The following is a 27951-nucleotide window of genomic DNA, read 5'->3' as shown; positions in this document are numbered from 1 at the left end:
ATATATATATATATATATATATATATATATATATATTCCCAATTAAACTTGAAAATGAATTGAATCCACACAAAATAATGGCTCTTTTGCTCTCGTTGAAAACCTATTTAAAAAAAAATAAAATCGACATTTTGGATTTATTATTTTCTATTCGGTAAAAGAAGTTAAGACATAAATAAAGTGTATCCGATTATATTGTTTAAAAAAGTTTAACGAGAATATTCAAAAACTGATTTTTAAATAATATAAAGAGGAGAAGTAAAAACGCATGAAAGACGGAATACAAGACAAATACAAAATAAAAATTTATTGTAATATAAAAATCAATCTTTTTATTTTGAAAAAATAAAAAATAAAAATATTTTGGTTTAATGAGTTTTTTGGTATTAATATTTGTCGGAATTGACTTTTTTTTTATTCTAAATGTAGTTTTCATTTTTATAAAAGCTAATAATTGATGTTGATGCGGGTAAAAGTGTGATGTATTTGATATATTCACATACATAATATATAAAAGACATAGTTAGAAAGAGTAATGGTAAATTGGTGTATGCGAATTATTGTATTTGTCTCTTTTTATATATTAGATTACGTTATTTTTTTATTTTTTAATTTAAGTGTTTTTTGTAAATCTATTTATATGTGTAATTTTGTTTCTTTTTTTCTCTTTTTAATTTTGTTTCTTTTTTCTTTTCTCTAGTTCTTCCTATTCGTTCTCTTTCATTTTTAACCGTGATTGTTGTAGTGACTTTTACCATTGTGATTCTCTTTAAATTGTAAAAATCATTTAAACTTGTTTATAAAATTATAATAAATAATAATTTTATTATATATATATATATATAGAGAGAGAGAGTAATGAAGTTGAAAATAATAATAAAGGACTATATTTTATTAACAATCCAATCAAACCCTTTTAAAATAACAAAAGCAGCGTCCAAGAAGAAGAAAAAAATGCATAGATCCACGAAGAAACGTAAGCTTCTAAAAGTCCAAGAAAATATTAAAAGGAAAAATCCAAAGATGATCCTCAAGATATCTGAAACATACCCTTAAATACCGAAATAAGAAGAAAAAGAATGTCAATGAGATTTTAAATTTTATTTTGAAATGACTTTGAGCATTTAAGACTTTTCGAAATGCACATTTAATATTGAATTTAAAATTGTGCCAACTGCAATGGCTTCAGTAGTTTAATAGGGCAGTTCATATTTATGTACTTGCAAGACAAAAAGGAAAAAAAAAAAAATCAAATGGTCAGCATGCAAATGGTAATGAAAATATTTGTTAAAAAGCAAGTCACTTTTAATTAGGGTTTTTTCATTTTGAAAATTAGAAAAATGGTTAAATATGTTTTCAGTCTTTTGGGGCGATTTTAGTTTTAGTCCTTTTTTAAACTAAAAAACTAAGGTACAATTTAGTCCTTCAACTTTAGAAAATTCTGGTTTTAGTCTTTTTTTACCATATTTTTTTAACTTTATTTGTTGTTTTAAGGACGTTTCATTATAGCATTTGAATTATTTACACTCTTTGACACATTTTTGCTTCAATGTTAACTGAGAAACACGTTTGAAACAATAAATGAAGTTAAAAAAATTTGGTAAAAAGAGCTAAAACCAGAGTTTTCTAAAATTGAAGGACTAAATTGTACCTTAGTTTGAAAGAGAGACTAAAATCAAAATCGCCCCAAAATATAGGGACTAAAAACATATTTAACTCTTAAAAAATTAATTAAAGTCGATTTTTGACTAAGAAAAATAACCCAGTTTTCTAGTAAAGATTTATTTTTTATAAAGTTTTCTGACAGAATGTAGAAACTAATTACTATAAAAGGGTTTTTATTGAAACTTGACCTGAGATAGATATAAAGTATGTGTTTTTACTGATGGATGATATGAAATATCTTTAAGTAGAAAATAAGCAGACATAAGTTGAAAGCAAGGTGTTTGATTAAGGAAGAGAAGATGAGCAGCAACATAGAAAAAGTGGTATGTGTGACTGGAGCTTCTGGTTTCATTGCTTCATGGATCGTCAAATTCCTTCTCCAACGTGGTTACACTGTCAGAGCTACTGTTCGTAACCCAGGTTAGCTCCTCTTTCACCTTCGATTAACCATATATATATATATATATATATATATATATATATATATATATATATATATATATATATATATATATATATATATATATATATATGGATGATTGATCTTGTGCTTATTGATCTATGCAGCTAATCATGAAAAGGTTGACCACTTGCTGAAACTTGATGGAGCAAAGGAAAGGTTACATCTCTATAAGGCAGATCTTCTTGAAGAAGGATCATTTGACGATGCTTTTGAGGGTTGTTATGGTGTTTTTCACACTGCTTCAAGGGTTCAGCTCATAGTCAACGACCCACAGGTTCATTTTTGAAATACCAGTAATGCATATTTTCATCAGATGGTTTTGTAGTTCAGCAAATTCAGATAAAGACTGAATTTTGTTGAATGGGCATTTTCTATCTGATTGGTTTTATGATGATTCAGTTTGAAACGTTGTTCTTTGTTTCAGAAAGAGTTAATTGATCCAGCGGTTAAAGGAACTCTTAACGTTGTTAAATCATGTGCAAAATCGACATCAGTGAAACGAATTGTTTTAACTTCTTCTTTTGCTGCGGTTTTGTACAATGGAAGGCCTCGAGCTCCCGAGGTTGTAATTGATGAAACTTGGTTTTCAGATCCAAACATCTTAAGTGAAAATGAGGTGTGTTCCTTTCTTTGAGTTAGATTTAAAGTTTAATTTTTAACATATATCAAAACAGTTCATCCTAACGAAATTTATTATTTGTCAGATATATTGTTTTATTCGTTGTTAGATTGTTATTGAATTATTCATTAAGAAATGATATCATGACACATTTTTACGTTCATTTGACACAGAGTATACGGATAAAATAGTTATAATAGTGTAAAGTTTTGTATTTTTCAAGAAATAAGAAAGTAAAAAGTAAATAAGGGTAATGTCAAATAAATGTAAAAAATTTAGGTATCTCAAATAATCATTTTTCTTATTCATTTTTAACATTCATTGTTTTTAGGATATATCATTTCACATATTAATAGAACATTATTGAATTATTCATTAATGTTTAATTTCACATATTAGATCTATATATCTTGACATTTCATCTATGAGATCTATGTACATTGACTTTAAGGGTTATTTGTTTGATGATATTGTTTCACTCGCTATTAGATTGACCATCATCGTCTAGTTCTATGTATGAGATCTATATTTCGGCGTGAAGAGTGTATTCTATGCATGAGATCTATATTTCGGCGTGAAGAGTGTATTGAAAGTGTTACTTCTTAACATTTGTTTTTCCGCAACTCGTTTCGTATTTTTGAGTGTTAAAGATTTTCAGATATGGTATGCATTATCAAAGACTTTGGCTGAGGATGGTGCGAGAAAGTTTTTGGACGAACAAGACATTAAGTTGATTGTTATTAACCCAGCAATGACCATAGGACCTCTGTTGCAACAAGAAATGAACGAAAGTTCTTCCTGGATTTTAAACCTAATCAATGGTGATGATTATCTTCTGAACCATTCTGTCAACAAAACTCTGCAGATTTTCCCAAAACAATAACTCTATCACTTGGTTGATGTAGGTTCGCAAACTTTTCCAAATTTGAGTTTTGGGTGGGTGAATGTGAAAGATGTTGCAAATGCTCATGTTCAAGCATATGAGAGTGATTCAGCTAGTGGAAGATATTGTCTGGTTGAAAAAGTTGCACATTTCTCCCAAATTGTTAAGATTTTAGGTGAGATGTACCCAACTTTGAAGATTGCAGACAAGTAAGTTTATCTCTCAGAAATTAATGTCATTTAGTCAAGAATTCACATGTATACCAATTTGTTCGACTTTTAATATCATTACTTTACAAGTTATGCATAATTAATTTCTAAGTGGTTTACCAATGTAAAATTTAAACCTTATTAAGCTATGTTTATGGTGCATATTATGAGAAATTTACTACTCAGATGAGATTGGGAGACTGAACATTTCTATGGTTTAAATTGTTTATGTAAGAAACTTAATATTTTAGAATGGATTAAATATGTTTTTAGTTCTTATATTTTGGGACGATTTTGGTTTTAGTTCCTCTTTCAAATTAAGGTACAATTTAGTCTTTCAATTTTACAAAACTCTGGTTTTAGTCTTTTTTACCAATTTTTTTAAACTTTATTTGCTATTTGAAGCATGTTTAATTATAGCATTTGGATTGTTTACACTGTTTGACACATTTTTGCTTCAATTTTAACTGAGAAAGACGTTTGAAACAACAAATAAAGTTACAAAAATTTGGTAAAAAGGACTAAAACCAGAGTTTTTCTAAAGTTGAAAAACTAAATTGTACCTTAGTTTGAAAGAGGGATTAAAACCAAAATCGTTCCAAAGTATAGAGACTAAAAACATATTTAACCCTTTTAGAGTTAAATATTTGTAAGTTTTTTTATATATATTATTAATTTTTTCATTCTTATTTAATGTAATATTTTTCACTTACTCTTAATTTAATCAAAAATATATTTTTTGACTTTCTTATCAATTGTATCAGGTGTGAAGTTGATGGGCCATTTATGCCAACATTTCAGGTTTCCAAAGAAAAGGCAAAGAGCTTGGGAATTGAGTTTATTTCATTGGAAGAGAGCCTTAGGGAGACAGTTGAATGTTTAAAAGAAAAGAAGTTGGTTGAGTTCTAGTTTATGTTATCTTCTTCAAAAATTAGTAATATTAATAACATGGGTTAAGTTACTTCAAAAAGTAACCATGAAAATGAAACATATTTATATTTATCTGATAAATATTATAAAAATAAAATTTCATATTTTAAAGAAAAAAATAATATTAAATAAATATAAAAAAATTATATGTATCAAAATATTTATATCTGATTTCTACTTATGTTTTATTATTAGTAGTAATATTTTTTATAGATAAAAAATTGATAAGTAAAATTATACAAAATAAAAGTGATAAATAAAACAATAAATTGTAATGACAATGACATTGATTCAAACTTTGACTAGCACATTTCTATAAGGTTATTTTTATATTTTTATAAGATTATTTTTATAGAAAGATTTCCCTCCACAAAATAAAATCAATGGCTGAAATTTAAAGAAAGAAAAGTGGGACTCGTTGTCAAAAATTTTAAAGAAAAGTTTGTCTATATATTAGAAGTGAAAGAGACCCATTTTCCTTTTTTTTTTCTCATTATAATTTCAATCACCAAAAATTCATTGTATTTTTGTGATGGAAATCTTTGCATAAAAATAATTCTATAGAATATATATTTTTCTATCATCTAAGCTATTAAAATTCTTTATTTTATTATTATTTTTATTTTATATATTTCTATTCGTCACGCTTTTTATTCATAAAAATTTATTACTATTAATAATAAGAAGAAAAAACTATTACTATTTATTATTAAGATAATTATTTTAATGGATCTTATAAGTTCTAATTCATGTTATCATCTTCAAAAATTAGTAATATTAATAATATAGGTTAAGTTACTCCAAAAAGTAACATAAAAATGAAACATATTTATATTTATATGATAAATATTATAAAAATAAACTTTTATAGTTTAAAGAAAAAAATAAAAAATACATAATATCAAATAGATATACAAAATTTATATGTATCAAAATATTTGGTATTTGATTTTTCTATTTATGTCTGTTTTGCTTATAGAATTCTAAAATATTTTAAATTTGAATTTTAAGAGGTAAAAATAAGTAATTTTTAAGCGTGATAATTTGTACTTTCGCCGTAACAAAATAATTCCGTCTTTTATTCCAAATTGGTGGCTAACCATAAAAAACGTTTTTGTTGCTTCACTTTTCAATGATTACAATTGAAATAATTATTGCTTCAGTTAGAAGGAATATATATATATATATATATATATATATATATATATATATATATAATTAAACTTGAAAATAATTAAAACCAGAAAAAATAAAAAATAGGGATAAATATGCTTTTAGTTCCTGAAGTTTCACTGATTTTTGAGTTTAGTCCCTGCATGAAACATTGAAGGCATTTGCTCCTCTTAGTATGAAAACTCTTATATTTAGTCCCTAATTTTGAACGGCGTCAAGTTTTTGTTTAGGTGTCAAACGGCTGTGCCACCTATTCACTGTGCACTCTGCCACGTGTTGATTTATGAAGGTTTGCATTGAGATTTGCACGTGTTCAATTATCTGATTAAGAATTAGGTTACGAATTAGGGCAAAGTTAATTTTTGCAATTGGGGAAAACTTCTTCTTCGTCTTCGACAAGCACGATTAAAGTGAGAGATAGTGGTGAGCAAGATGTATACATTGGTGAGCAAGATGTTGACATTGGTGAGCAAGATGTATACAGTAGAAAAAAAATAGCTATTTAAAGTTTCTCATCTTCACTTCACCTGTTTCAAAAATATTGTTCTTTCAATTTCCCTTCTTCAAATTGCCGGATTCCATTTTCATGAATTTCTCTCAGTCACTTCTTCTTCCATCTTCCGTCCGAGAGAAAGGTATGTGTTGATTTTCACATTTTCCTTTTCTTCCTCATCTCTCACAAACTCAATACCTTTAATCANTTCCCAAACATTTGACTGATGTCATTTCTAAGGTTCAATTATTATTTACTGGNAAAACTTTTAGCTTCCAATTTTCNTGATAAACATTTCGCCTCTATTGCTTTGACCCTTTTTTCTGCAAAACATTNTGTTCTTTCTGCTTCTTATTCAACCGCTGGTCTCAGATATCAAAGTGAGGGTAAANGCAGTGACATTAGGAATTTCAGCGNTGGTTTNGGGAAAACGGGTANTGATTTTCANGAAAGCTTAAGTTTTGTTGNGAGTGTTTGTGNTGGGGNAGAAGAAGAAGAGAGTGAAGAAGGGGAGGGGTTTAGTGATGATGATAATAGTCTTGAGTTTATCACTTCCTTTCGTGGTAGCAACCAACAACAGAGAGAAAGTATTGCAAGAATTGAAATTGGTGAGGATGAATTTAGGCCCCCTTTGGTGAGGGAAGTTTGTAGGTTAATCCCCAATTGCAAAAAATCACTTTGCCCTAATTCGTAAGCTAATTTATAATCAGATAATTGAACACGTGCAAATTTCAAACCAAACCTTCATAAACCAACACGTAGCAGAGTGCATAGTGAATAGGTGGTAGGGCCGTTTGACACCTAAGCAAAAACTTGACGCTATCCAAAATTGGGGACTAAATATAAGAGTTTTCATACTAAGAGGATTAAATGCCTTGAATGTTTCATGCAGGGACTAAACTCAAAAATCAGTGAAACTTCAGGGACTAAAAACATATTTAATCCTAAAAAATATTAATATTTTGACTATATTTTATAATATTTTAATATTATTTACGTATTATTTGTATTATTCAATTTATATTGATATTTATAATTATTATTAATTTGTAAAATAATTTTGAATTAATAAAATTAAAATGTTATTAGAATGTCATTATTTAAAAATAATAGTCCTTCTGTTTCCGTTAGAAACTTATTTAAAAAAAAAACATTGGACTTTTTGGATTTATTGTTTTCTATTCGGTAAAGAAGTTAAGACATATATAATTATATTGTAAAAATTTTAACGAGAATATTCAAAAACTGATTTTTTAAATAATAAATTAGGAGAAGAAGTAAAAACGCATGAAAGACGGAATACAAGACAAATAAAAAATAAAAATTAATTGTAAAATAAAATCAATCTTTTTTAATTTTGAAAAAAAACAAAAATATTTTGATTTAATCAGTTTTTTGGTATTATAATTCGTCGGAATTGAATTTTAATTTTTTATTCTAAATATAGTTTTCTTTTTTTACAAAAAGCTAATAATCGATGGTGATGTGGGTAAAAGTGCGATGATTCGATATATTCACATACATATGAGAATTGTTGTATTTGTTTTTTTATGTATAAGATTACATTATTCTCCTTTTGTTTTTTTTTTTGTTTTTTTTGAATTTAACTTTCCTTTAAATTTATTCACAAATATCATAATTTTGTTTTTTTATTTTTTATTTTATTTTTCTCTTCTATTTTTTCTTTCCCCAACTCAGACAGTTGTTATTGTAGTGGCGACTTCTACCATTTGTTTTATTATTTTATTGTAGTGGCTCATCATTCTTTTTCTCTTCATTATTTTCTTATTTTTTTTATCTTCTTTCTTTTTTATTTATCTCCATTTGATTTAAAAAATTAATTCTGTAAGATTAGGTAAAAATTTTGATTCTCTTTAATTAATGAACGAAAAAATAAATTAGTAATAACAATTATAAATTATTAACAAATTTTATCACTATATTTTAAGATATGTAATTATTAACAAATTTTAAACGAATTGGTAAAAATACAAAACATGAGTTTATGCTATTTTATTGACAAAGAAAATCAACCAGTGACAAAAAAATTATATATTGTCAAAAAAAATTAGTGATGAATATATTATCGGTAAAAGTTTTTATCATTAATACAAATTATAATTTACTGATTCATTATCAACAATTTTTTTTGTTAAAATTTTAAAATTTATTGATAAAATAAGTTAATAAATTTGATTTTAACTATAAATTTATTTATGTAAGTAAATTTCTATTTATAAAATTTCTTATAAGACTCTCATAATTAGTTTATTCTTTATACTTGTGTTTTCTTAGTGTTACTTTATGGCTATTTAAAAAAAGTTCACCTAATGTTGCTTATTTTCACATACGTTTAATCTTGATGGAACATTAGCTTATAATAAAAGAATATGTGATAAATTATAAAAAATATCTTTATCTTTTTATTTAAATTTTAAACTTCAACATCTTTTATATTTTTTATTTTTGAACATTATTTCCAACCAAAACTTAATGCAATAATATTATGGGTTATTTTTACTATATATTAGTTATTGTCCCTCTCAAATCTATTATTAATATGAAGAATTAATTTAGATACTAATTTAAAGTTTTTTTATAAGAGTAAACATCGAAATCTATATAAGAAATAATGATACTATTATCAGTTCAAAACTTTAAAATAATTAATTTATTAATTCTTCTGTATTTATATATTATTAATCTATTTTATTTTTATACAATATAAAACTTTGAATTCAATTTTAACTCTTAATAATATTTTTAATGTTAACAAAATCTGAAAAGGAGTTAAAAAAGAAACGGTATACTTTTGTTTAATATCTGCATTTTATCTGAATCTTTATAAAAATTTTATAATAAATTTAAATTTGACTGAGCTAAAACACAATGACAATAAAGAGGTCAAAGTTTGGGTGTGAAAAAAAAAAATAGAAACAAAAGCTATTTTGTATAGTAAATAGTTTAATGGTAGTTGGCAAGGTAATAATGTTGTCATGATATTATAAACTATCTCATTACCTAATACTTGTACTTTATAGTATTAAAAGGAAGAAAACAAATATTTTTAATAACTTTTTTTTATAATTTTTTGACAATAAATGTTTTTTTAAAAATTTTTAAATTAATAAAATAGTAACACATATCTACGGTAAAAACGTTATTAAAATATAATGATTCTATTATGAATTATTGTGTCCACTATATCAAATTTTAAATAAACAAAATGAATTATTGTGTCCACTATATCAAATTTTAAATAAACAATTACACGTAAGCGCACTCGTCATGTGTAATCATATTCAATTATAGCAGCCATCTATTTTAAGCTTAACGACTAAACTTTGTAACACATTCATATTTTTATTCAAATGTCATACTATATATCAAATTTAAAACTATATTTTTATTTAAATGAGAGAATAATAAATAGAAGAAAAAGAAAAATAAAGAAAGTAAAACTTTTAATATATTTATTTAATTCAGTAATAGAAACTTTGGTTTCCTCTTAAATATTTTTTTCTTCTTCTATGCTCTTGTCGTCTTCTCCAACCTTAAGGAGATCTAAAGAGAGTATTAATAAGAAATAAATTTATCTACGTAGAATATTCTTTCAAACCTTCTCCATATTAAATGAAAATATTTGAAGTGACATGAATGAACATATAATACTTTATCTTTTAAATTGATATAATAATATGTAGATATTCTATTTAAATTATTAGATCAATTACTTAATATTTGAGAGAGTACGAATGTGATTTGTCTCCTTATTACATGTAAATTTGATACTTACATTTGAAAATTCAAACAATCTTACAAATGATATAAAACACTTTTTAATAAAATAACATTTACATTTCTCTAGTTTTCAAATAAACATAAAAGTTATATATTTAATAAAAATATTCAATCCTCTTATACTTTTACTAATAAAATTTGAAGAAATCTATATATAGGGAGATAGAAGATGAGCAGAGTGAGTAGAAGGAAGCATGAGTAGTGAGGGAAAGTTGGTGTGTGTGACTGGTGCTTCAGGTTACATTGCTTCATGGATTGTGAAGTTCCTTCTTCAACGTGGTTACACCGTCAGAGCCACTGTTCGCAATCCAAGTTCTTTCTCTTCTTTCACCAATTTCTCCACCTTTCAATTCATTCACAGCATTTTTCTTTTGTATTGGAAGTTTTAGAAATAAGTTCAATTTAGAGGATTATGTAAATGGGTGTTGATCTTATCTAACAAATCAGTTAAATTAAGCTTAAAGTTTACTTTTTTAACCATTTATTTATCTGGGTTTCGCAGATGATCACAGAAAAGTAGAACATTTGCTTAAGCTTGAAGGTGCAGAGGAGAGACTTCACCTGGTAAAGGCCGATCTTTTGAGTGAAAATTCCTTTGACTCTGTTGTCGAGGGTTGCGATGGAGTTTTCCACACTGCTTCTCCCTTTTTCAACAACGTCAAAGACCCACAGGTTGACTATGTTCTTATGTTTTTTTTGTTCGTAAATTAATAATTGAATGTGGTGTTATTTCATCGTGTCAAATGTTTTGTTTATTTAATTTAATTATCCTGTGTTTTTTTTTTTTTTTATGAATTCAGGCTGAACTGATTGACCCTGCTGTGAAAGGAACCCTAAATGTTCTTAAATCAGTTGCGAAATCATCATCTGTGAAACGAGTCGTTTTAACCTCTTCAGTGGCTGCTGTTGCATACAATGAAAGGCCTAAAACTCCCGAAGTTGTAGTTGATGAAACATGGTTTTCAAATCCAGATTACTGTAGGGAATTGCAGGTGTGTTATATTCTAATTCAAAAGTTGGAATTGAATAACTCAATTTTCCAATGTTGCCTTTACTATGGCAAATGCTAGCTGCATGATTGTTTGTTCCTTATGTTAGAGACATCTTTTGATTGATGAACTTCCATGTGTTGTGCTAAGTGTGAAGATTTTGATAATAGCTTAGTATTTTCAATCATGTAATCACTAGACAATAACTATCGAACCAGATTTTTGCTAAAAGGTATTTGTTCGATGAACAGAAAAGTAATAAGCAATCAGTGTAGTGTGTTAACAATCTGGTTAACTTTGCTGCCATTTGCTGTTTGTGCTGTCAGTTGTGGTACCTTCTTTCAAAGACATTGGCTGAGGAAGCTGCCTGGCAATTTTCCAAAGAAAACAACCTTGACTTAGTTTCTGTTAACCCAGCAATGGTTGTCGGGCCACTGTTGCAAGCAGAGCTAAACACTAGTGCTTCTACAATCTTAAACCTAATAGATGGTAATTTTGGTTCATTCATTCAATGATGTTATGCAAATTTTGGTTCATTCTATTATCAATGTGCATAAAATTTATTGCGAGTGAAATGAAATCGTAAACAAAATCATTATTTGTGCCATACATGGTGGGTTACACAAAGACTAATAACATCCGAGTTCAAATTGACACTATCCTCTGTCCAAAACCTTAAAGCAATGGGTTAACGAGTTTTTCATTTTTATACAGTATTTTACTTTTTCATTTCTATTCAACGTGGGATTTAGACTGACTCTTAGATACCTACCAATTTATAGTATATATCTAAGTTTGCCAATTTATAGTATATATCTAAGTTTGCGTAGAGTTGTTATGCATTTTGAGAAAGTATAGTTTTGAATTGATTGACGCAGGTTCAGAAACTTTTCCAAATAGTACTTACGGATGGATCAATGTGAAGGATGTTGCAAACGCTCATATTCAGGCTTATGAGATTGCTTCTGCAAGTGGAAGATATTGTTTAGTTGAGAGAGTGGCACATTTCTCCGAACTCGCCAAGATTTTGAAAGATCTATACCCAACATATCAAATTCCAGAAAAGTAAGTTTAATCATTTCTGTAATTCCTGAAATGCTTGTAATTATCTGATATAAAATAATCAATGTTTTATTTTTGTAATGGCATTTTTGTGTATGTGTAGGTCTGCAGACGATAAGCCCTATGTACCAACATTTCAGGTTTCGAAAGAAAAGGCAAAATCGTTGGGGCTTGAATTCATTCCTTTAGAAGTGAGTCTTAAAGAGACTGTGGAAAGTTTGAAAGAAAAGAACTTTGCCAACTTTTAACTTCTGATCTCTCTCCATGAACGAGTGAAGGATGATAATCTCAACTGTGTTTCGTTAATGATTCTGGTTTAAAAATTTCATGCTTGGAAATAAATTATTGTTATGAATGTAACAGTTCTAATGTGATTCCTTGCTGGTTTATTTCGATTTGTACTCGTAAAACAAGACTACATGGTTTTATTTCGATTTGCATAATCTATTATTTTACCATAACATAATCATACAGTATTTTATTTTATTTATAGTATTATAAAATTGTAAAATAAAATAAATATTATAAATTGAAATTTTAAAGAAGAAAAAATAAATTAAATTCAATATGAAAAAACTCTTGACAATTTTATTTTTGTTTATGAAATGATACAAAATCAATTCTACCCGATAAAAAGTAACTGGACAATTAATTTTTTTTTTCTCACTGCAAATGATGTTGAAAATGAACATGTAATAATTTGGGGACAGTAAAATAGAACTTATAAGGATTAAATAAACAAAGATTATTTTTTTTTTAATTTTTAAATTTATAAGTGAAATCAAAATTAATATTTGTCTAAAACTTTTATGTATAATATTTTTAACCTTGAATTATTCTTACCATTTTTACACAATTTATCACGATAATGTTTAAATGTTTATACAAAACACATTTTAAAACATAAAAAAAAATATTTATTAATATTTAAAGTTTTAAAATTTAAGCATACACGAATCTCAATTTGGCCAGAATTAAAAAAATACTTAACCGAATAAATAATTTATAAAAGTAATAATTTATACACGAAAGGTTCATTCCACTCCGTCGTGGAAGGCTGCAACGGTGTTTTTCACACAGCTTCACCGGTCTGTTTCGTAGTCAAAGATCCACAGGTTGCTCCTGTGTTCTTGATTATCATTCATGTCATCCATTACACTTATTGTTATTATTGTAGGAGATGATAACAATTTCTCATTATCCAACATATTTTCAATAAAAAGTTCATCATTTTATATTAATCACTATATTTTAAAACTCTTTTAACATGTAAAAATAAATAGTATTGGAAAAATAATAATTACACCACTCAAATAATATAAAAAAAATTAAACAGACACAAACTCAATTCAAAAATATACAATTTTTGAATACGGAATATATCAAAACAATTTAATAAATACACAATTAAAAACATATAAATTTATGATGAATTTCAAAATTAATTAAGTCTGAATTGTTTTAAGAATACAATAAAGTCAAATGATATTTAAGCTAAATTGTTTTATAATTGTCGTTCTATAAAACAATTGAGTTTTATAGAATATGCTTTATATTATGAAGTCTCGTTGACTTAGAAGAGGATTGGATATAAAATTATTAAGCTTAAGCTTTGACGCATTTATCTTGTATTGAGTGTTAAATATTTGTAGTTTTTTATGAATTCATGATCGTTTTAGCTTTGCGATTCCAAAAGCCATGTCAAAATTTTCGAATGTTTAATTCTCTTAAACCTATGAAAAACTTAGACAACAATTGATCAGGCTTGTAAATTTTTTCTATCCCAAATACATATATAATAAAACTAAATCTAGTAACAAAAACAAAAGTTATGTTGATTTAAAGATTTACAACAACTAATATTACAAATAATTTTTAAACTTAAGACGAACCCAACATATGGACTCATGGTGTTTTTTTTCTTTAAATAGGAGTTTCAAGAAATGGTAAAAAAAAATTCAACCAAAAATAACGATTGTAGTTATCAAAACTGAAAACCACAAGTAAATAATCAGTATATACTACTCACTATAACTATAACATCATTAACTACTACTACTATAATATCATTATTGACATACATAGTAAGGATTGGTAAAATGACAATTCTTTCTTCATTTTACGAAATAGTGGTGCATACAAATTTGTTAGCCATATTCTTATGATTTTTCAGTTTTTTACTTATGATAATTTTTGTTTATACTTTTGATTACTTTATACAAATTTGAAAATGAGTTATGGATATATTAAATGTCAAAATTGAGCTACTAAGCTTTTGAGATTTGTTAAAACTATAAAAACAAATCATTTATTAAAGAAAAAACAAATGAGAGATTTGGAAGTGAATTTTTGGACTTAATTTGACTCATTTGAAGTCAGAATTGACATTTTTTGACGTCAATTAACGTCTGAAAATGTCAATTTTCAACGTCATTAACGTCTTATAATGTTAATTTTCGATATCAATTAACGTAAAAAAATACTGATTTTCAGTGTTAGTTAACATATGAAAATGTCAATTTTCGATCTCAATTAATTTCTTAAAATGTTAATTTAACGTCTAAAAATATCAATTTCCTATGTCAATGAATGTCTAAAAATACCAACTTCCAATATCATTAACAATATTATGTTTATCTTATTTTGATTTTTATATTTTATAAAAAAAATTAGTTAATATGTAGAATAATAAATAAATGGTCATAATCCTGGATACAAGTACGTACATTAATAAAACAAACTTATTAGGTATAAAATACAAATGAAAATAAATATATGAATGATAAAACTTTACTTGTCTTGTTCCTATTATGTTAAAAATTATTTATTTAATGTCTTTTATTTAAATTAATTTTTAGAAAACCTTTCAATATATTATTTAAATTTAAAAAGTAAAAATTAAGATATTATTAATATTTCACATGTTACATAAAATACAATCATAAAGTAAATAACCAACTATTTGGAATAATAAATCTCAATCTTCTAGTAAATATTTAAAATAAAATCACTATCATCTCTAGGTGGAGGATTCTTTGTAATGACTTGAACTCCATTATCTGTTTCTAAAATTCTTAAAATGTGAGCCATTTCTTCGATGGAAGATCCCGTTATTTGTACTTTTCTCAATCCTTTCAAAGAACAAAGTTCAGTTGGCAGATTATCTAATACTGGACAACGGTGGATAAAGACATCTTGAAGCCTCTGCATTGCACCATGGCCTAATTCCCACTTTCGAACTAACAAAGATTCCATTTCCAATACTTCTAACTGTGGGAAGCTGCCATCCACACAATTGAGGTCAATGGTACTCCCAACCCATTTATCATCCCCAGAAAGTCTCAAAATTTTGATTTTAGAGTGATTTCTCAAACTATTCATCCCCTCATCAGTAATGCACCTAATCATTGACAATGATAACTCTGTAATGCTTGAGGGAAATATGACCTCAGAGGTTAGAAGCTTCAAAGCCTTATGAATCATCAATTTATTCAAATGTTTGAATTGTTGTAGGTTCGGCAATAATTTGGATAATTCATCTTCACAACCATTCACATACAACCCTATCCTCTTAATATTAGGGAATGTTCCTTTCTTTATTAGAGATGTTGCTTCTGTATTGAGCCTAAGGGGAGAAATGGTTTGAAGATTCCACATCTTCTCATCTGAACATCTTCCTCGCAATTTGAGAGAACATACTGAATTCAAATGCCTTGAATGTTTGAGTTTCCACATTTGAATAGGGAAAGAAATTGGATTTTCATCTTTCCAAATACCCATGTTTATGGTTTGTAGATTGCAAAGGTTAAGTATTGAATCTGGAACAAATGAAGAAACTGATTCTATTCTTAAGTACCTTAAGTTGATGAAGTTTCCTAATTTGGAAGGGAACTTATAGCACCAGTGAGATTCAATCTCTAACACTCGAACCAATTTGAAGTCGTCCAAAAGCCATTTCCACTCTCTCCTATGAATATAATGCCATGGATCAAAGAAAAATAGGGAACGAATACATGAATGGTCATTGTTGCTTGAAGAAATGTAGTGACCCATGTCACTCTGAATGGATAGTCTCCGAGGCTTGGTAGGGATTAGAATGTTGTTGTCTGTACAAACTTCAAACATGTTGTCCTTTTTGCTCTCTGATATGCAAAGATCTCGAACAAGATCATGAACCTGACACGTTGCCAAACCTCCATTCAACTTCACTTTTACTACCTGGACCAAACTGCGATCGATGAGTTCGTACAAGTAGTCTTCTGCAACATCATCTGGGTCTCTATTTCCTGTATCTTGTATGAAACCCTCTGCAACCCATATTTGCAATAATGACGTAACAGGTATTTCAAAATCTTCAGGAAATAACCCAAGATAGAGAAAACAGGGTTTTAGTCTCCTTGGCAAGTTGTCGTAGCTGAGCTTGAGTATATCCCTCACTCGGGTTTCATCTCGAGTGAGATACCAGTTAACATGACCTTCCACTTTAGACCATTCTCTATGTGACTTTTCCTTCTTGGCTAGCAGCCCTGCTAAAACAATGACGGAGAGCGGCAAACCACGACAACTTTGAACCATTTGCTTTCCTAGGGTTTCCAAATCAGAAGGCCGATTTTCACCCTTAAACACTTTCCTGCAAAACAGCTCCCAACTTTCTTCTTCACTCAAAAACTTAAGATAATGAGGAACATCATCACCAGCATGCAAGGCCACCTCTTTCAAACGACTAGTTATCAATATTCTGCTTCCGTTGTTGTTGTTTGGAAAAGCATCTTGCACCTTATCCCAATCCCTCATTTTCCACAAGTCATCTACCACCACAAGATACTTTTTACTCTCCAAGCAGTCAAACACCTGTTTCTTCAGCTCCTCCTCACTCGGGTTGTTAACATCTTCGGCGTTTTTCTTACCTCTCTTGTTGTCGTTGCGTTGTTGTTGAAAATTTGGCATCAAATGCTTAAGAAGGCCAAGTAAAAGCTCCCTAGCTCTGCACTCGTTTGAGACATAAACCCACGCACGACAATTGAACTGGTTCTTCACCTGACTGCTATTGTAGACCTTTCGGGCAAGGGTAGTCTTCCCCAATCCCCCCATGCCAACGATAGAGACAACTCTACGATTTGAACCACCTTCCTGGAGTCGCATGACCACATCCTTGGAGTCCTGGACAAAGCCGACCACGTGTTCTTCCTCCACATCTCTTCTTAGCTTGTGCAACGATTGCAACCTTTCCTTCTCCTCTTCCTCTTCTACTGCGGATTGATTAGTGGCTTCTATGAAAGCATCATATTTGTCCTTGTTCTCGCGTATCTCGTTGAGAGTGGTTTTGAACTTGTCTATTTTGTGGGCTACGTGGTGGAGCAACATTGCTTGGCCAAAGCCATGGAGCATCCTCCCCAGAATGGTTCTCCTCTTGTAAATGGCAACTTTTGTTACGAATGTGTCGATGACATCCTCAGCTAAGTGGGCCACATCTCTGATTTGGTTCAATACAGTATGTTCCATTCCCTTCTTTCTCTTTGTGGTATTGAGAAGATCTTTGATCATTTGAAGTTCGTACTGAAGGGACTGGACTCTATCCTCCACGCCATAGAGCAAGTTAGCTTCGCGTGCGGCAAGCTGGGATAAGTGATCTAAAACAAAAGAAACTACACTCTCTGCCATTGCAGCTTAGACGAGCGTGTAGATTTGGATAGTGTGTAGACTTGGTGATGGAAGAAGAGTAACAGGGATTTAACAAGGCACCAGAAAAAGCAATACTGTGTAGCTTGCAATAATGGATGCTATGAAAAGTGGCTGGAATAAAGAATGCAGAAGAAAAAGCAATACCGTGTAGCTAGCAATAGCATAAAAAGAAGAAATATAATAGTTTATCTCTCCATTCACTTTCCGTCAACAATGACTACTTTTGAAGTGCATAATTTGAGGAGGAGGGTGGGACCTTCCTGTTATGCGCATTGCACTTTTTTTCCTTAGGATATTTACATTTTTGACAGTACAACATATTCAAACTGCTAACACAGCACTCCCACCTTTGTCCTATATGCTTTAAATACACGTTGCCATGCAGCTTCGATCAAATTATTAAATATATATCCTAATAATTTCTCATCACTAATATATCATATTAAAAAATAAGATAGAAAAACTTATTAGTATACCAAATATGTTAATTTGTAAGCTCAACTAAATTCATTCAAAACTGAACAAAAAAAAAAACGGTATACTCAAGTGAAATTAAAAATAATAAATTTTCTATAGAAAGTATTATGGTATTCTTTGAATATTTTTAATTCTAAAAAAATCTTATAATTTCCAGACTATAATGAGTTTTTAGACATTTTTCTTTGAATATAACAACATCATCACATGATATTTAGACACAATCATAATCAACAAGTTAAAACTGTAACAATATTCAAACCTATGTGAAAAACAAATATATATATATATATATATATATATATATATATATATTAAATTTTATAAAAGAAAAACAATTATAATTTTTAGTATATAATATAGTGCTTTTAGTACATGTGTTTTATTTATTAAATAAGGGGATGAATTTTTATATTTAAAATCGTCAACAAATATCACATTTTTAAATTGTTTATATATAAATATATATAAATGAGAAAAGGATAATAAAGAACGACTATTGTAGAGTTTTATATATTTAAACGAACGTAAGAGACGAATAAGATCAACCGAAATACTTGTGTTTAATTTTTTTTAATTCAAAATTTATTATGATAACTATTACAAAAGAATAATTTTTTCAGTTTTTTTTTCTCTCAACTTTTGTCACATTAAAGGTCAATGGGACATGCGACTCCTAAAAAGAAAATTCATGTACCTTTTACAATGAATTCACGTAAACAAATATTGAAAAATGAGTTTAAATAAATATAAATTTACGTTTAGAGTGATATTAATCCACATAAATTTGTGTTAAATATTGTATTAATCAACGTAAACTTTAGAATTTAAAAAAAAAATGTTCATTTTAACTTAAATCCAAAATCTATGATTAAAAATGTTAAATATATTGAAAAATTATGAATATAATTAATCTTCTTTATGTTGAATATACATCTTCTATATAATAGAATAAGTTAAACCCAAAATACAGATAAGAAATAATAACAAAGCAACGAAAGATAAAAAAGTAAATATAAAATAAAGATAATATATATCACTCGTCCTCAAATTAGTGCGTACAAATAGTATGTACAAAGCTTGTTACTAATATCCATAAAGACTCAGTGAAAATATATGCTTCTGCACTCAAGTGACACAAAACTGAGAGGTTGCTCCATGTAAATCTCTTTTTGCAAATCATCGTTAAAAAATGCCACTAATGGATAAAGAGGTAATTGTTGAAGAGTCACCACAACTATAAATAAACTAATAAAAACCATATTTTCCATGGGAAAAAACATATATGAACAAGTCAAATGCAATGGTGACAAAAAAAATAGGCAAGAAGAGACAACTGTAGAAGAAATCATAAATAAACAAAAGAGAGAAACCATAAAATATCCAAAATTCTCCAATCAAATCATGGAATAATATATCTAATAACAAAAAAATATAGGAAAGCTATATCAATCGAGATGTTCTATTTATATTAAAATAATAATATTTATTTAACTTAAATGACTTCAACAATAATAAATCTAACTATTCCTGTGTAAAAAAAAAATTACCAACAATATATATCATCTTCTACAAATGCATGTATGAAAAGTGGCTGCAATAAAGAATGCACTAGAAAAAGCAACGATAAAAAAATGCTATAGCGTGTAGAAGGCAATAGCATAAAAATAAGAAAAATAATAGTTTATTGGGCCATTCACTTTCCTTCAACAATGACTACTTTTGAAGGGAAAATGATATTTTAACACCATTTTTTAACACTATTTTGACAATGTATACGTGTTAAAATGTGATTGGACGATTTCAAATTAAAAAAGTTGGGAAAATGATATTTTAACACCATTTTTTAACACTATTTTGACACTGTATACGTGTTAAAATGTGATTGGACGATTTTAAATTAAAAAAGTTGAGACAGAAATATGCTTGGAAGAAAAAAACCAAAGTTTGTTTTTTAATTTGAAATCGTCCAACCATATTTTGACACGTGTGCAGTGTCAAAATGATGTGAAAAAATGGTGTTAAATTTTGGTGTCAAAAGGAAGTGCATATTGTGAGGAGTGTGGGACCTTACTGCTATGCGCATTGCACTTTCTACCCAATTGCCTTTAAATACACGTTATATCCTAACAATTTCTCATCACTAATATCTCATATTGAAAATAAGATAGAAAAACTTATTAATATACTAAATATGTTAATTAATTTATTTTCCTTAATATAAACTCAACTAAATTCATTGCAAGCTGAACAAAAAAAAACGTATTTAAAATAATAAATTTTCTATAGAAAGTATTATGGTATTCTAAGAATATTTTTAATTGTAAAAAAATCTTATAATTTGCAGACCATATTGAGTTTTTAGACATTTTTCTTTAAATATAACAACATCGTGACATGATATTTAGACACAATTATAATCAACAAGTTCAAAATTTAACAATATTCAAACCTATGTGAAAAACAAAAATAAAAGGAGTTTTCTATAAGTATATTTTTGTTTTGAATAAGAATATAAAAAATGATTTTGTAATTAATTTTCCTAAATTTATATTTTTATATTTATTTATAATTTTATTTATATTTTAATTTAAAATTCTATAAAATATATTTCATCTTTTAACCATGAGTATTCACAAATATATTTTAACCATGAGTATTCAACATATTTTCAACGAAGTGTCTTATCTTTTTACATTAATATTTTATATTAATCAAAATCTTTAATGTTTTTAATGGATACACATCAATCCAATATAATAGTTACGCGACATAAATTCAATTAAAAAAATATAAAAATTTTGAGTACTCAATATAAAAAATAATGCAGACTTAATTAAAAATTTCTAATTTTAATAAAAAATTTAAAATTCAATTAAGTTTACTATTTATGTATTATTTCTGGATGTCAATTTCTTCGATTTTCATTTTACATATTTTTGGGTTATTCCATGTTTGATGATTTAGTTTAAACATGTTAATGATTTTTTTTCTCATTAAATAGAGCAATGCAGGTTGTCAACACCAGCATTACTTTTCGAAGAAACAAATTTAAAATATATAAAGCATAACAAATAGATGCTTCTTCTTCATACATGTTCTTATGAGTTTTGTGGTTCAACTACATAACATTTTTAAGTACACATAATATTTTCATTATATTAATTAATCTAATAGTTAAAGAATATTTTAATATGAACTAATATTATCTTTAAGTTTCAATATTTTAAAATTTATTATTAAACTAATAAAATTAATAGGGTGATATAGAAATATTTGAAATACATATTAATTATATTTAACGTAATAAAAAGGTAAAAACGTTAAACAAAAAATAGAAATTTTGGTGTAAATTAGTTTATAACAGATCGGAAAGCAGAACAGTAACCAGAAAGCTAAAATGAACTGTATATATAATCATAGTAAAAACAAATTAAAAGAATATCCTCGGAATAAAAGGTCCTCTAGTTTGTATTTTGTAGATTATGCTTAGTTGGAGAAAGACAAATAATTTTTTTATTGTTAATTATAGTTTTTATAGAGAATTCTGACATTTATCCAGTATAAATATAAACAATATTTAATTTTTTAAATTAATTATGTACGTATGCATATATTTATTTTGTTTCGTTTTCATATTTGTTTTTTTTTCTTTTTATAATTCTAAAATGCTAGTTGTTTATTTGTAACTCAAAATAAACGAAAATCTTTAAAATACTTTATCTTCTTACAATTTTAATTCCATTATTTTTATTTTTTAGTATTTTAAAAACTTATTTTTTTTATGGTATTTTAAAAACTTCAAATTCATTGAATCAAAAACTTTTAAGATAAAAAATTGATTATTTTATCACAACTTTAATTACATCTTTTTTATGATTTTGTTAAAATTACATACAAATCTCAATCTCATCTCGTTAAATTAACATTTGATTATTTTTACTTATTTGTATTTAATATTTATGTAATTATGATACATTTTTAATATTTGATAATGAAAAAAATTGTGAATCCATCAAATCATTAATAATATTATGTTTATCTTATTTTGATTTTTATATTTTATAAAAAAAATTAGTTAATATGTAAAATAATAAATAAATGGGTATAATCCTATATACAAGTACTTACATTAATAAAACAAACTTATTAGGTATAAAATACAAATGAAAATAAATATATCAATGATAAAACTCAACTTGTCTTATATGTTCCTATTATGTTAAACAATATTTATTTGATGTCTTTTATTTAAATTAAATTTTAGAAAACCTTTCAATATTTAAAAGTTAAAAATATAGCTAATTATTATTTAAATTTAAAAAGTTAAAATTAAGATATTATTAATATTTCACATGTTACATTTATTTACTTTATATAAAGTACATCCATAAAATAAATAGCCAACTATTTGGTACAATAAATCTTAAACCTCTAGTAAATATTTAAAATCCAATCACTCTCATCCACCTTGGGATGATTATCTCTAACAACTTGAACTCCATTATTTGTTTCTAAAATTTGTAAGATGTGAGCTATTTGTTCTAAGGGAGATTTTGAAATTTGCACTTTTCTCAATCCATTCAAAGAACAAAAATCAGGTAGGAGATCATCTAATTGTTGACAATCGTGGATAATCACATTTTGAAGTCTCTGCATCGCACCATTGCCTAATTTCCACTTTCCAAGTGTCAAATATTTCATTTCCAACACTTCCAGTTGTGGGAAGTCACCATCCACACAATTGAGGTCAATGGAACTCGTATAGCGGCGGTCAATGGATCTCATATAGATTTCAAAACCCAGAAGCTTCAAAATTTTGATTTTAGAGTGATTTCTCAAACCATTCATCCCCTCATCAGTAATGCACTTAATCCTTGACAATGATAACTCTGTAATGCTTGGGGGAAATATGACCTCAGAGGTTAGGAGGTTCCAAACATTATCAATTATCAATTTATTCAAATGCTTTAATTGTTGTAGGTTCTGCAATAAATTGGGTTCATAACGAGACATATCTGAATACAACCTCATCCTCTTAACATTGAGAAATGTTCCTTTCTTTATTAGAAATGTTGTTTGCGTATTGAGTATAAGGAGAGAGATGGTTTGAAGATTCCACATCTTCTCATCTGATTCTGAACATCTTCCTCGCAACTTGATAGGCCTTGATGTATTCAAATGTCTTAAATGCTTGAGTTTCCATATTTGACCAGGGAAAGAAATTTGACCATCAAACATATAAGTACCCAACTCTATGGTTTGTAGATTCCAAAGGTTAAGTATTGAATCTGGAATAAAGTTAACATCCCGTGAGTTTATTTTCAAGTACCTTAAGTGGACGAAGTTCCCTAAATTGGAAGGGATATTTTGGCACCTGTTAGATCCAAAATATAACACTCGAACCAATTTGAAGTCGTCCAAAAGCCATTTCCACTCTCTCCTACCAACATTATACTCCGATCCAAAGAAAAACAGGGAACGAATACATGAATGGTCATTGTTGCTTGAAGAAATGTAGTGACCCATGCCACTCTGAATGGACAGTCTGCGAGGTTTGATAGGGATTAGAATGTTATTGTCTGTACAAATTTCAAACACTTTGTCTTCTTTGCTTTCTGATATGCAAAGATCTCGAAGAAGATCATGAATTTGACACCTTGCCAAACCTCCATTAGACTTCATTCTTGCTACCTGGATCAAACTTCGATCTATGAGCTCGTACAAGTAGTCTTCCGCAACATCATTTGGGTCTCTATTTCCTGTATCTTGTATAAAACCCTCCGCAACCCATTTTTGCAATAATGGCATAACAGGTATTTCAAAATCTTCAGGAAATAACCCAAGATAAAGAAAACATGGTTTTAATCTCCTTGGCAAGTTGTCGTAGCTGAGCTTGAGAACTATATCCTTCACTTGGGTCTCATCTCGAGTCAGATACCAATTAACATGACCTACCACTTTAGACCATTCTCTATCTGACTTTTCCTTCTTCGCTAGCATCCCTGCTAAAACAATGATGGAGAGCGGCAAACCACGACAACTTTGAACCATCTGTTTTCCCAGGATCTCCAAATCAGAAGGGCAATTTTCACCCCTAAACACTTTCCCGCAAAACAACTCCCAACTTTCTTCTTCACTCAGGAATTGAAGATAGTGAGGAACATCATCACCAGCATGCAAGACCACCTCTTTCAAACGACTAGTGATTAATATTCTGCTCCCGTTGTTGTTGTCCGGAAAAGCATCTTGCACCTCATCCCAATCCCGGCTTTTCCACAAGTCATCTACCACCACGAGATACCTTTTCCTCTCCAAGCATTTCAACACATGTTTCTTCAGCTCCTCCTCACTCAGGCTGTTAACATCTTCGACGCTTTTGTTACCCTTCTTGTTGCCTCTGCGTTGTTGTTCAAAATTTGGCATCAAATGCTTAAAAAGGCCAAGCAAAAGCTCTTTAACTCTGCACTCGTTTGAGACATAAACCCATGCTCGACAATTGAAGTGGTTCATCACCTGGCTACTATTATAGACCTTTCGGGCAAGGGTGGTCTTCCCCAATCCCCCCATGCCAACGATAGAGACAACTTTACGATTTGAACCACCTTCCTGGAGTCGCTGGATGACATCTTTGGAGTCATGGAAGAAGCCAACAACATGTTCTTCCTCCACTTCTCTTCTTAGCTTGTGTAGCGATTGCGACCTTTCCTCCTCCTCCTCCTCTTCTCTTGAGGATTGATTAGTGGCTTCTCTAAAAGCATCATATTTATCCTTGTTATCGCGTATCTCGTTGAGAGTGGTTTTGAGCTTGTCTATTTTGTCGGCTACCTGGTGGAGCAACCTTGCTTGGCCAAAGCCACGAAGCATCCTTCCCATAATGGTTCTCCTCTTGTAAATGGCAACTTTGGCTACGAATGTGTCGATGACATCCTCAGCCAAGTGGGCCACATCTCTGATTTGGTTCAAAACAGTATGTTCCATTCCCTTCTTTCTCTTAGTGGTATTGAGGAGCTCTTTGATCATCTGAAGTTCGTATTGGAGGGACTGGACTCTATCCTCCACGCCATAGAGCAAGTTAGCTTCACGTGCGGCAAGTTGGGCTAAGTGATCTAAAACAAAAGAAACTACACTGTCTGCCATTAAAGCGTAGACGAGCGTGTAGATTTGGATAGTGGGTTTGTGGTTGGTGATGGAAGAAGAATAACAGGGATTTAACAAGGTATACCAGAAAAAGCAATACTCTGTAGCTTGCAGTCACATACGAAAGAATGTCCAAATATATATTATGCAAAGTGATTGCAATAAAGAATTTATAAAGACTTTGGCTGAAGACTTGAGGTTTTATTTTTCCATTCATTTTCAAAGTTGAAATATTTAATTTTCAAAGTTGCTAAGTGCATACTCTCGATGGTTAGGCACCTTCCTGTTATGTTCACTGTACCTTCAACTCATTTCACTAACAATATTTATATATCAACATCATTGCCCACAATAATTAGCTCTTTTTTAATTATTAGATTTAAAATTTATATATCAAATTATTTCATCTAAAAGTTTAAATATTTAAATTAATTTTATTTTTTTTAGATAGAATGATTTAATATATAAATTTTTACAAAAATTTAACGTTAATCTAACACACCAAACTTAATTGAATAATTTTTAAAAATTAGAAAATTAAATTGAATCAAATAAAAAATAAGAATTTAATTAAATTTCTTATAAGAATTAAAAGAGAAAAAAAATTATAATACATATTATTTTCTTAAAGACAATACATTAATTTATTTACTAAAGCTCATACTAATATTGATAAAAGACCAACATTGATTTAATATATTTAATTACTGATCAATTTAAATACTAATTTTTTTTATAGTTAAAATTTTAATAGTTAATGTCAATGATCAGTTTAAGATCTAATAAATTACTGATTATAATTTATTTTTAATTGTAATTATTTTAAAAACCAATAAATTGTATTTATAAATTATCATCTAAATTAATTACTGTAATTATTAATATTTATATTTTTATAAATATTTGAATGTAGTTCATTCAAACATTTTCTTAATTTCGACTAAGATAATAGGAGAACTTTCTTTTCCAATTTTTTTCAATCAATTCTTTCGCTTACACGTAATTGTATTGCATTGTTTTTCTGAGTTAAGGTTTGTATAAACAATGCTAAGTTATCAACGTATTTCTCTTATTTTTTTAATTTTTAAAACATTTTAATTAAAATATGTAACACTCAAATATGTTTTTCCTTATAGTTATTTATATAGAAAAGTATATATACGAAGGTCGTCTAGAAAATAAAGATAAAATAACAAGGTGTTGATGTTACATCTATTTAGACGCAACTCCAAAATATGCATCCACTGATCACATTGAAAACAACACAATCGTAATATACTATATGATAGGTATTATTATATCACATTTTTAGATAAACATTGAACAAATCATACTGAATCACTATTATTCTTTGTCAAGTTATCTACACTGTATTAAACTATGTGTACACATTCATTTTTCAAATTATATTTCATGCTATTCAACTCCGTAATAGTTAAAGTCTTTTTCTATTGTGATTAAATATAATCACCAAAGTCTTTCATATATATATATATATATATATATATATATATATATATATATATATATATATATATATATATATATATATATATATATATATGTGTGTGTGTGTAAAAGAGACTGATTTGTTTTTTTTCCCACACGTCCTTAATCTACAAAGCTACTTGCTTATATGAAATTGCAAACACGCCATTTCAACCTCCGTTTTCTATACTTTAAATACATATTTTTAAGTAGACATAATAATTTCATTATATTAATTAATATAATAGTTAAAAAATATTTTAATATAAACAAATATTATCTATAACTATAACTTATGAGATAAACATTGACGTATGAGTTTAACTAAGGTATTGCATTTTAATCCTAATTGTAGTTTAATTAGACATAAATTTACGTTTGGTCTGATATTTATTGACGTAAATTTATGTTAAATATAAATCAACGTAAACTTTAAAATTAAAAAAAGAGAGTTTATTTTGACTTAAAATCCAAAATCTAAAAGAATGAAAAAGCTATATCAATACAGATATTCTATTTATATTAAAATAATAATTGTTTATTTAACTTAAATGACTTAAACAATAATAAATCAACTATCCTATTTACACATAAAAAAGATAGATTACCAGCTTTGTATAAATTATATATGATCTTTTATAAATGATCATTCATTCCTTCTTCAACATTTTTTTTGTCAATATAATTTAAATATATAATATTTGATCGTATTGTAACTATTAATAATACAAAAGAAAAGTATGTGAAACGTATTCAAATTCCTAAAACATTTATTGCAAATAAGATTGACACGAATTCTATTCAAACTAAGATGAGAATTTTGGGAGTAGACTTATAGAAAGAGGCAACAATATTAATAAGACATAAATTCTATTAT

At 27.8% G+C, this 27951-nt stretch overlaps 4 protein-coding genes across 5 annotated transcripts; 2 read left to right on the top strand and 2 right to left on the bottom strand.

Annotated features, from left to right (window-relative positions):
- The first annotated feature begins 1925 nt into the window (after positions 1 to 1925).
- Positions 1926 to 4798, top strand: LOC106756172 (tetraketide alpha-pyrone reductase 1). Of its 2 annotated transcripts, none has more exons than XM_022777436.1 (6): positions 1926 to 2085; positions 2233 to 2402; positions 2553 to 2744; positions 3406 to 3568; positions 3653 to 3839; positions 4641 to 4798. In XM_022777436.1, exons 1-6 carry the CDS (start codon positions 1965 to 1967, stop codon positions 4720 to 4722), a joined length of 915 nt encoding a protein of 304 aa, XP_022633157.1. In that variant the 5' UTR covers positions 1926 to 1964; the 3' UTR covers positions 4723 to 4798. The 2 variants fall into 2 exon arrangements, with proteins under 2 accessions (XP_022633157.1, XP_022633154.1); XM_022777433.1 differs by having other exon boundaries at positions 4604 to 4798.
- A 5607-nt stretch (positions 4799 to 10405) lies between these two features.
- On the top strand, positions 10406 to 12753 carry LOC106756173 (cinnamoyl-CoA reductase 1). Its single transcript, XM_014638473.2, has 6 exons — positions 10406 to 10548; positions 10739 to 10908; positions 11037 to 11228; positions 11552 to 11714; positions 12104 to 12290; positions 12391 to 12753. The coding sequence occupies exons 1-6, from the start codon at positions 10431 to 10433 to the stop codon at positions 12533 to 12535; spliced, it is 975 nt and encodes a 324-aa protein (XP_014493959.1). The 5' UTR covers positions 10406 to 10430; the 3' UTR covers positions 12536 to 12753.
- Positions 12754 to 15203: 2450 nt separating this feature from the next.
- On the bottom strand, positions 15204 to 18078 carry LOC106756629 (disease resistance protein RPP13-like). Its single transcript, XM_014639128.2, has one exon. The coding sequence runs from the start codon at positions 17946 to 17948 to the stop codon at positions 15273 to 15275; it is 2676 nt and encodes an 891-aa protein (XP_014494614.1). The 5' UTR covers positions 17949 to 18078; the 3' UTR covers positions 15204 to 15272.
- Positions 18079 to 22824: 4746 nt separating this feature from the next.
- LOC106777898 (disease resistance protein RPP13-like) lies at positions 22825 to 25789 on the bottom strand. The gene has a single exon (XM_014665718.2). It carries the CDS (start codon positions 25584 to 25586, stop codon positions 22881 to 22883), a length of 2706 nt encoding a protein of 901 aa, XP_014521204.1. The 5' UTR covers positions 25587 to 25789; the 3' UTR covers positions 22825 to 22880.
- Between the last annotated feature and the right edge of the window lie 2162 nt (positions 25790 to 27951).

This window comes from Vigna radiata, chromosome 2 (assembly GCF_000741045.1).
Source record: "Vigna radiata var. radiata cultivar VC1973A chromosome 2, Vradiata_ver6, whole genome shotgun sequence".
Lineage (NCBI taxonomy): Eukaryota > Viridiplantae > Streptophyta > Magnoliopsida > Fabales > Fabaceae > Vigna > Vigna radiata.
This window is presented reverse-complemented; position numbering and strand designations above follow the sequence as displayed.